At 39.3% G+C, this 11,385-nt stretch overlaps 1 protein-coding gene across 1 annotated transcript in view; it reads right to left on the reverse strand.

Annotated features, from left to right (window-relative positions):
- Nucleotides 1-200: 200 nt before the first annotated feature.
- Nucleotides 201-11,385, reverse strand: part of LOC140852217 (uncharacterized) — a 12,778-nt gene continuing 1,593 nt past the window's right edge. Inside the window, exon 5 of the mRNA XM_073245189.1 lies at nt 201-224. Within this exon, the coding sequence (XP_073101290.1) occupies nt 201-224 (24 nt within the window). The remainder of the gene's footprint in view (nt 225-11,385) is intronic.

Genomic DNA, 11,385 nt, shown 5'->3' on the forward strand with positions numbered 1-11,385 from the left:
GGCCCGCCTTCGGAAGCCGAGTCCTCGAAGAGAAAGAAGATTACCAGTTTTGATCCTCCTTGGACTCGATCAAAGTCTCCTGATGAGAGGGTGGAGACATTGGATAAAGAGCCAAGGCTGGAAGCTTTGGAAGTCCCTCCACCCGAAGCAGAGGTCATCATACCAATGAGTATGGCTCTTGGACCTTCCTTGAAAGTCAACTAACCTTCTTCCGAACCAGCTACCTGTAAGAAGACAATTATGCTGATAAAGATGGTGAAGGAAAGTGCATCGACAATAATGGACAATCAGCTGGCTAGAAAGCTGATAAGTCTTCTTGTACTTTCTGCAGATAAGAAATTATAAAATGGTCTTATAGTGGAGAGTGCACTAGATGTTAGTTCAGTTAGCATCATCGTGGTGAGCTCTCTCTCTCTCTTTTTTTCCTTTACTATTTTTTTTTTACCTCCTCTCATAGTTTGTGCTCCTTGTTAAGAACTAGGGCTCGGCCTTACATGCAACAAGATGTGAAGAATAGAAGGAGGAAGAAGGAAAGAACACCAAATTGCACACACACACACACACAAGAATATAGAGATTTATGTGTTTGGAGTCTTTTACTCCTATGTCCACAGCCGCACAAAAAATTTTTACTATATAATCAGAAGTTTACAAGAATATAAGAGATGGAGAAGTAACTCTCTCTCATACGCCCTCTTTTCTACACAACACAGCCATCGGCTCTAACATATTTGATGCCTAATGATTATCTATTTATACCAAGGATTAGAGTTAACAATCGGTAGGGGTGTTTCTGAATTTGCCCTCCATTCCAATGAGACAGGAAAGAAGAATCATGGCTATCAATAGTGTATCCTCTACCATTTATTCAGTAGGATTCCACCCCCTTAGACCCCCCCCTCGATAAGGGGTGCTGCCCCCTTAACCCCCCGCTCGCTGACTGCACAGTGAGACATATGACTACTAATCATAGCGCATAAATAAGATTTGGGTCAAGGGGATAGATCAGGCTCCACAATTTCAACACTCTTTGTGTAGATGATAAACTCACTGGTCATCATGAGAGAAGCATTAGCCAAATATAATCGAGTTAAGGCTTTTCTTGAATAGAAGTTGAGAAAGGCTGAGGAGGAGCAGAAGACAATTGAGGAAGAGTTGAAGGTAGCCAAGTAGAAGCTAAAGTCTGTAGGAACCATATCTAGGGTTTCAGGGTTAGATCTTGAAACTTTTTCAAGATCATACAGTGGAAGACTAAAATAAATCAAAATTTATTTTCTAAAATCAAAAAATTTCTAGATCTAAGATCCTATTACATGATTATTACATAGTATTAAATCAAAAATTAAAATATATAAATATATCATGAACTACATGTTGATCATATCAACATGTTTCTATACTACATCTAATGTATGTATTAAACAATAGATCAGATCTATTACCTTGCAAGTTAGACGTTCTAACCTTGTTGATCTGGGCTTGAGGATGATGTTGCAAGCCGCACACACATCCAGCCTTTAGGAGTCATCCACACGAGCCCACGAATCTCGATCAGAAGTCCTGCTTCAGGAAATCAGCACAGTATGCTAGTACTGCGCTGAACCTTCTTTGATGGTTGATCAGGTGCCTCCTTCTTCTTGATTTGGACTCTTCCAAAGATGGAAAGTAAAAGGAGGGGTTTCAGATCTGAGACGTTTTTAGAAAACTCAAGATGGAGGGAGGAAAGATATGAAAACAAAAACCCTAGAAGAAGACCCTCTTCTTCTTCACGTTTTTCTCTCAAGACACCCAAACTTGCGTCTTTTATATCTACACGACCCAAAGGTATTTCTCAAAGATTTTTGGATGGCACAAAGGTCTCTCAAATATCTGACTTCTCCTAAAATTTCATGAAGAAACTCATCTTATATAGAGAGATATGATAGAGTCCTTGTCTAGGTCAAACACCTAGTCAAGGCTTATCCAAACATGGCAAGTTAAGGGACGCCCAACTCTTGAGCACCTCCTCCATATTTTCGTGCATAGATTACCAGCAAAGGGTGCACAATATATATCCTAAAAGCCACAAAAATTCCAAAAAAAAATTGGATAAATTCAATGCAAAATTGAAAGAGTTTTGGATTTCTAAAACTCTATCTCATAGAATTCAAAATCTAAACTTATTCCTTTTTGATTTGATGCAAACCACCTTCCATGTAAGAAAGAAGAGAGGAGACCTTTTGTAAACATGGGAGAGACCTGGGAAAGGGCTTTTGTCACACAAAATAAGTGAAGATTGGCGTTGAATAAGAGAGAGAGCGTGGAGAAGGCTTATGTGGCGCAAGGTGGAATCCTAGTCCTACTAGGATTCTGTCTTATGACTTGTTTTAATTTGGTTTTTCAAACCAAATCAAATCAAAATTAGATCAACCCAATTAAATAGGTCTTAATCCAATTAAGAACCTAATTTAATCAGATTAAATTAGATTTAAATCTGATTTAATTTTCTAATCAAATTAGAAATTAGATTAACCCAAGTCCTAGTTGAACTAGGACTAGTTTTTCCTTACACTTGGCTTATCCAATAAACTAATTGGACTTGATCCAATCAAGCCCAAACCAAATCTAATTAAATCATATTTAATTAGACTTAATCTCAGCCCATTGGCTTAATCAAATTAAGCCAATTAGCAATCAAATTGCTAATCGATCCTCCTGCAACACTTGTACTGGGTTAAATGTCAATCGTATTGATCATTTAATCCTAGAACGATTCTTAATCGTTGATCAACCATCTGATCGGATCATGAACTCTAATGTGTGTAACCTCATAGGTCTGAACCTAAGCCGGTAGCATAGAAACAAATTTTTATAGCAATCGAAGTGACCATCTAGCAATGGTACCCGACGACCGGATAGGTCGAATGTGTAGAACAACATCTTTAGAACCCATGCGGATATAGTTTTCATATAATTTATCCCCTTGACCAAAATGATCATAGGACACCCCAGAGTTTAACTGTCAACTCTGATCAGGTTGTCTACATTGTATTTCAAAATATCAAATCCATCTTATGGATTATCCTGGCCAAGATTTTGCTAAATTGAAATACAGCGACTCATTCTTCTCCAACTCTTGGAGTGGTCAATCTCATCTCGATCACACTCTGACTTCGCAAGTACTTGACTGTGCCCAGAAGCCTTCCGTCCCTGAATTAGAAATTCAGTTAGTCCAGTACCAAAGCACAGTGAGTTGCTTGCAAGTCACTGAGGTGATCTCAGGTCTAAGGGACACTTATACCTATATCCCATCAGAGACATTCTCGACAGCAGAATACTCTGGAGTTGGTCACGTTCAATGATGATGTACCCTTACATCTCACCTGTATGTCATACCAGTGTCTCCACACTCCTTGGTTAAGAGGACAACCAACCCATATGGCCTACAGCGACCTATGCTCGATAGAAGCTGTTGTCCTTATTAACAGCCTATCATTTGATCGTGAACAGTTTTAAGGACTAATCGATAAATCCTCTCTTTATCGAATCTAAATAGTCCTAAGGACTTCATCATAACAACGGAGTTCATTAGAAGATGAAAGCTTATGATGAAAATACCAAATATATTTTATTTATTAACAAATCAATTACAATACTTGGTTGCTCAACCGTCAACAGCTTGACGAATGGCTTTTTGAGACACATTTCCCAACAACTCCCACTTGTCCTAAAGCCACTCGGCACAGTATCTAATACCCATCTTCGACTTGTGGTTGTCGAACTCCTTTATCGCCAGGGCTTTAGTTAAGGGGTCGACCAGATTCTCCTTTTCATCGATCTTCTGAAGGTCGACGTCACCTCGATCCACGATCTCTCAGACCAGGTGGAAGCGGCGCAAGATGTGCTTCGTTCGCTGATATGCTTTGGGTTCCTTCACCTGAGCTATGGCACCAGTGCTGTCACAGTAGAGCAGGACTGGACCATCGAGGGAGGGTGCTACTCCGAGCTCATTGATGAATTTTTTCAGCCACACAGCTTCCTTCGCGGCATCCGATGCTGCGATGTACTCCGCTTCACAAACAGAGTCTGCCACAGTATGCTGCTTGGAACTCTTCCAGCAGATGGCTCCACCATTCAGAGTAAAGATATAACTCCTGCTGTCGTCATGGTCAGGTTGGAAGCTGGAGTCTGTGAACCCCACAAGTTTCAGATCTGACTCGCCATAAACCAACCATTGGTCCTTAGTATTTCTCAAATACTTAAGGATGGCTTTAACCACTTTTCAGTGATTTTCTCCAAGATCAGATTGGTATCTACTCACTACTCCTAGTGAGTATGCCACATCTGGTCTTGTACATGTCATGGCATACATGATAGATCCCACGGCTGAAGCATATGGGACTCTACTCATATGCTCTCTCTCTTCAGGAATTGTCAGATAATCCTTCTTAGAGAGAGAAATTTCTTGGCCTATCGGTAGATAGCCCTTCTTGGAATTCTCCATGCTGAACCTCTTCAGCACAGTGTCTATGTACATGGATTGGGATAACCCAAGCATCCTTTTAGATCTATCGCTATAGATCTTCATCCCTAGGATGTAGGATGCTTCACCCATGTCCTTCATGGAGAACTGTGATGACAACCAAACTTTTATTCCCTGTAGTGCGGGGATGTCATTCTCGATTAAGAGAATGTCATCCACGTACAAGATAAGGAATACCACAACTGGACCATTTGCCCATTTATAGATGCAAGGCTCTTCTCCATTCTTAATGAAGCCATACGTTTTGATCACCTTATCAAAACTCATGTTCCAACTCCGAGAAGCTTGCTTCAATCCATAAATGGATCTCTGAAGCTTGCACACCCTGGACTCATCTGTGGATGTAAACCCCTCAGGTTGTATCATATACACCTCTTCAGTCAGCTCTCCATTCAGGAAAGCTGTCTTTACATCCATCTGCCAGATCTCATAATCCAGATGGGCAGCTATTGCAAGCATTATCCGAATGGATTTGAGCATTGCTACAGGAGAAAACGTCTCGTCATAGTCAATACCATAACATTGACGATACCCCTTGGCGACCAGACGGGCTTTATAGGTCTCCACCTTTCCGTCTGCGCCCCTCTTCCTTTTGAAGACCCATTTACACCCAATGGGTTTAACCCCTTCAGGTGGATCAACCAATGTCCATACATCGTTGACCTTCATGGACTCCATTTCAGATTTCATGGCTTCAAGCCATTTCTCAGAATCAGGTCTCTGCATTGCATCCATATAGGTGATCGGATCCTCATTATTCTCATCAAGTTCGATGGGATCACCGTCTCGGACCAAGAAACCATAGTATCTGTCCGACTGACGCGGTACTCTACCGGATCGCCTTAATGGTGCAGGTATATTGGGCTCCGGATCTGATCTAATCATATCCGACTCAGGTTCAGCTATTGGTGACGGTCCTTCTACCTGTTGAACTTCATCAAGTTCAACCTTAGAGGCAACGGTTCCTTCACCAAGGAACTCCTTTTCTAAAAAGATTGCCTTAAGGCTGACGAACACCTTTTGTTCATCAGCATGGTAGAAAAAATATCCTTTTGTCTATTTGGGGTACCCTATGAATGAGCATTTGTCAGACCTAGGTCCAAGTTTGTCTGTGACTAATCGTTTGACATAGGCCGGGCACCCCCAGACCCTAAGGTGTGAAAGTACTGGCTTACGCCCTGTCTATATCTCATATGGAGTCTTAATTACAGACTTACTTGAAACCCTATTTAACAGATAACAGGCCGATTCGAGTGCATATTCCCAGAAGGATATCGGCAAGCTAGCAAAACCCATCATGGATCGGACCATGTCTAACAGAGTCTGATTCCTCCTTTTAGACACACCATTATGCTGTGGTGTTCCTGGAGGAGTCCATTGGGAGAGAATCCCATTCTCTCCTAGATATGTGAGAAATTCACTAGAAAGGTATTCTCCTCCTCGATCAGATCGAAGAGTTTTAATACTCTTCCCAGTTTATTTTTCTACTTCACTTCGGAATCATTTGAACATTTCAAATGAATCCGACTTATGTTTCATCAGATAGACATATCCATATTGGGATAGGTCATCCGTGAAGTTATGAAGTAGAAATATCCACCTCTAGCACTGGCGCTCATGGGCCCGCATACATCAGTATGTACTAGGCCCAAGAGCTTAGTAGCTCTCTCACCTTTTTCAGTAAAAGGTGACTTGGTCATTTTACCAAGAAGACAGGACTCACAGGTTGGAAGTGATTCACAATCACTGACTTCGAGGATTCTCTCTTGAGTCAACCTGTTTATTCTGTTCTTGTTTATATGACCTAGCCTACAGTGTCATAAGTGGATATCTAACACACTATCTAATCTAGGGTGCTTGCCAGTAGAATAGACTCTTATCAGGCTTGATCTTTTTGGTCTGGCTCTGCACAGATGTCCCAGCCTGAACTTGCACCTTCTTGACTTTCTTCTTCTTATTCTTCTTTCCTTTCTTAAAAGGTCGAGAACCAGAAGATGAACCTCCCACTAAGTTCACCGACTCCTTGTAAAGTTGGTGATCCTTCTCAAAGTTCTGAAGCAACCCCAGTAACCCGTGGTAGTTCTCTTCAGGCTTTGTCATTCTATAATGAGTGAGGAATGGGAGATAAGACTTGGGCAGTGAGTTCAGTATTGCATCTTTCCCAAGCTGCTCATGCAAGGAAAAGCTGAGCTTGCTCAATCGTTCCATCAGCTCGATCATGTACAATACATGATCAGTGACAGAGGCACCATCCCGCATTTTGGCATTGAAGATGGCACAACTAGTCTTGTGCCTCTCTACGTCATCGGGTGTGCCAAAGGCATCCTCCAATACTTGAAGCATGTCCTTTGGCTGAGCCATCTCGAATCTGTGATTGAACTCATCGCTCATGACAGCCAGCATGATACAGCGCACCATGGTCCGGTCATTGAGCCACTTCTGGTAAGTGTCTCTGATTGTTCCACATGCATTGACAGCTGGCTCCTCAGGTGCAGGATCCATTATCACATATAGGATCCGTTCATGCTGCAGGACTATTTTCAACTTTCGGTACCAGCTACCGAAGTTGGGTCCCACCAACTTATCATTGTCCAACAATGATTAGAGCGATAGGGAGTGGCCATATTTGCACAAAGGAGAACCATAACCTAATTAGTAATTGATTCATTAAATCTAAAGATTTGGACTTTAATCAAAAGGTTTCTCTCACTATTTTATTCGAATTGGTAGCCTCTACCTCTAATTCGAGGAATTACCCTAATTTCTTAGCGGGTACTAGAATCCACTTAGACTGCACACAAGCCCAACTTTGGTTGGCCAACCCATGTACATCTAGGGGTAGGTTCATAACCAATTGTTTCTCTAAATAATTTCTAGTAATTTTAATTTTGCCCCAGAAACCTAATCAGTAGGCTTTGGCCTCCACTGTAAGGATCCAGTTAGGTCCAACCATTAACATGATCATACATGGTGTATCTAACCAACGAATGATTAAGCCCAACTTTGGTTGGCTCACCTAACCACCATTAGAGAGACACTTCCAAGTCATCATATGATGAGTGATAATTCCATTAGTCAACAAGCACCAGGCCTTTGGGTCTGCAATGATTATTGAGTTAATGGACTCATTATCAAACACCTTAATGGGAGGCTATGATTCAGTTATCTCCATAACTTTATCATTTTAAGGACCTAATAATTTTAGAAGATTTAAATAATATAGAGGATGAAGTCAGATGAACTAGCTTATTATGATCCTCCCACTGGCTTCACCAAGTCAGCTTAAGGGAGACCATTAAAAGGGCTGGTCTAGGAGGACCTAAATCAGTCACACTGATTTACCTAGCTGACATGGGTCAGCTCGAATAGTCAAGTGATCCGATCAAAACATAATTTCACCAAGAGGCCAGGTAAGTTCGATCAGTGGGAGGGTCTGCCAAAGCTTGCCTTAGACACCATCAGAAATGGCCAGGTAAGCGGGCTCCCAATTAAAAACCACCGATCTGATTTACCTTAGACACCAACTGGTTTAATTAGTTTCGATTAGATCAACCTAATAGTTCGTGCTAGACCGCTTAGCCAAGAATCAAGTCCATTTGGTTCTCGTTAAAGACATGGACTTGACCAACTACAACTATTGTAATTGATCTAGAGAATCTTTGATCTAATCTAAGACAACAATTGATTAGATTTAGTCAATTCTCTAATTAAGTCCATCTTTAATCTAACCATAGGTCTAACCCAATTAATGGACCTAATTTTCACTAACCCATTAACCCAATGTGTTATGATTTGTGTCTTAGGTTCTTCAATTCATAATCCTAGAACCTAATCAAACAACTTCTTAATTCTTAATTAAGTTTTGGGTTGAGGGTTGGGTTCAGCTTTTCAAAAAATAATTTTTATATTTATAAAATAATTTTATAATATGATTCTACCAACCATATTGCATGTTTGATTCATAATCAAGATACAAGTGAAATAAACATGAAACTACTTTAGATCTAATCTAAACAGGTTCATGTAATTGAAATAATTTCAACTTTAAATAATTTCTTTGCATAAAAATTATTAACAAAGAGATTTTATTTTAGATTTAAATATTTTTTAAATCTAATAAATCATAAATTTAATCTAGATCATATCTAACAAATTTATGATTAAAGCTAGATCTACACAAACTAGGACAACCTTTGCACTGTAAGGGGTAAACCTTACAGCAGGACAACCTTACAGTTTGTGATTGATCTAAAATTTTAATTTCAGATTTAATAATCAGATTATAAATTAGATCTAATCTAAAAAATAATTTAAGCATGTATAAATAATCATGTAATAAAGAACCTAGGCTCTGATACCAATTGTAGGAACCATATCTAGGGTTTCAGGGTTAGATCTTGAAACTTTTTCAAGATCATACAGCGGAAGACTAAAATAAATCAAAATTTATTTTTTAAAATTAAAAAATCTCTAGATCTAAGATCTTATTACATGATTATTATATAGTATTAAATTAAAAATTAAAATATATAAATATAGCATGAACTACATGTTGATCATATCAACATGTTTCTATACTATATCTAATGTATGTATTAAACAATAGATCAGATCTATTACCTTGCAAGTTAGACGTTCTAACCTTGTTGATCTGGGCTTGAGGATGATGTTGCAAGCCGCACATACGTCCGACCTCTAGGAGTCATCCACACGAGCCCACGAATCTCGATCAGAAGTCCTGCTTCAGGAAATCAGCATAGTATGCTAGTACTGCGCTGATCCTTCTTTGATGGTTGATCAGGTGCCTCCTTCTTCTTGATTTGGACTCTTCCAAAGATGAAAAGTAAAAGGAGGGGTTTCAGATCTGAGATGCTTTCAGAAAACTCAAGATGGAGGGAGGAAAGATATGAAAACAAAAACCCTAGAAGAAGACCCTCTTCTTCTTCACGTTTTTCTCTCAAGACATCTAAACTTGCATCTTTTATATCTCCACGACCCAAAGGTATTTCTCTCTAATTTTTGGATGGCACAAAGGTCTCTCAAATATCTGACTTTTCTTAAAATTTCATGAAGAAACTCATCTTATATAGAGAGATATGATAGATTCCTTATCTAGGTCAAACACCTAGTCAAGGCTTATCCAAACATGGCAAGTTAAGGGACGCCCAACTCTTGAGCACCTGCTCCATATTTTTGTACATGGATCACCAAAAAAGAGTTTACAATGTATACCCTAAAAGCCATGAAAATTTTAAAAAAAAAATGGATAAATTCGGTGCAAAATTGAAAGAGTTTTGGATTTCTAAAACTCTATCTCATAGAATTCAAAATCCAAACTTATTCCTTTTTGATTTGATCCAAACCACCTTCCATGTAAGAAAGAAGAGGGAAGACCTTTTGTGAATGTGGGAGAGACCTGAGAGAGGGCTTTTGTCGCACAAAATAAGTGGAGATTGGCGTTGAATAAGAGAGAGGGCGTGGAGAAGGCTTATGTGGCGCAAGGTGGAATCCTAGTCCTACTAGGATTCTGTCTTATGACTTGTTTTAATTTGGTTTTTCAAACCAAATCAAATCAAAATTAGATCAACCCAATTAAATAGGTCTTAATCCAATTAAGAACCTAATTTAATCAGATTAAATTAGATTTAAATCTGATTTAATTTTCTAATCAAATTAGAAATTAGATTGACCCAAGTCCTAGTTGAACTAGGACTAGTTTTTCCTTACACTTGGCTTATCCAATAAACTAATTGGACTTGATCCAATCAAGTCCAAACTAAATCTAATTAAATCATATTTAATTAGACTTAATCTCAGCCCATTGGCTTAATCAAATTAAGCCAATTAGCAATCAAATTGCTAATCGATCCTCCTGCAACACTTGTACTGGGTTAAATGTCAATCGTATTGATCATTTAATCCTAGAACGATTCTTAATCGTTGATCAACCATCTGATCGGATCATGAACTCTAATGTGTGTGACCTCATAGGTCCGAACCTAAGTCGGTAGTATAGAAATAAATTTTTATACCAATCGAAGTGACCATCTAGCAATGGTACCCGACGACCGGATAGGTCGAATGTGTAGAACAACATCCTTAGAACCCATGCGGATATAGTTTTCATATAATTCATCTCCTTGACCAAAATGATCATAGGACACCCCAAAGTTTAACTGTTAACTCTGATCAGGTTGTCCACATTGTATTTCAAAATATCAAATCCATCTGATGGATTATCCTGGCCAAGGTTTTGCTAAATTGAAATACAGCGACTTATTCTTCTCCAACTCTTGGAGTGGTCAATCCCATCTCGATCACACTCTGACTTCGCAAGTACTTGACTGTGCCCAGAAGCCTTCCGTCCCTGAATTAGAAATTCAGTTAGTCCAGTACCAAAGCACAGTGAGTTGCTTGCAAGTCATTGAGGCGATCTCAGGTCTAAGGGACACTTATACCTATATCCCATCAGAGACATTCTCGACAGCAGAATACTCTGGAGTTGGTCACATTCAATGATGATGTACCCTTACATCTCATCTGTATGCCATACCAGTGTCTCCACACTCCTTGGTTAAGAGGACAACCAACCCATATGGCCTACAGCGACCTATGCTCGATAGAAGCTGTTGTCCTTATTAACAGCCTTTCATTTGATCGTGAACAGTTTTAAGGACTAATCGATAAATCCTCTCTTTATCGAATCTAAATAGTCCTAAGGACTTCATCATAACAATGGAGTTCATTAGAAGATGAAAGCTTATGATGAAAATATCAAATATATTTTATTTATTAACAAATCAATTACAATACTTGGTTGCTCAACCGTCAACAGCTTGACGATTGGCTTTTTGGGACACATT

Source organism: Elaeis guineensis, chromosome 10 (genome assembly GCF_000442705.2).
Source record: "Elaeis guineensis isolate ETL-2024a chromosome 10, EG11, whole genome shotgun sequence".
NCBI classification, from domain to species: Eukaryota; Viridiplantae; Streptophyta; class Magnoliopsida; order Arecales; family Arecaceae; genus Elaeis; species Elaeis guineensis.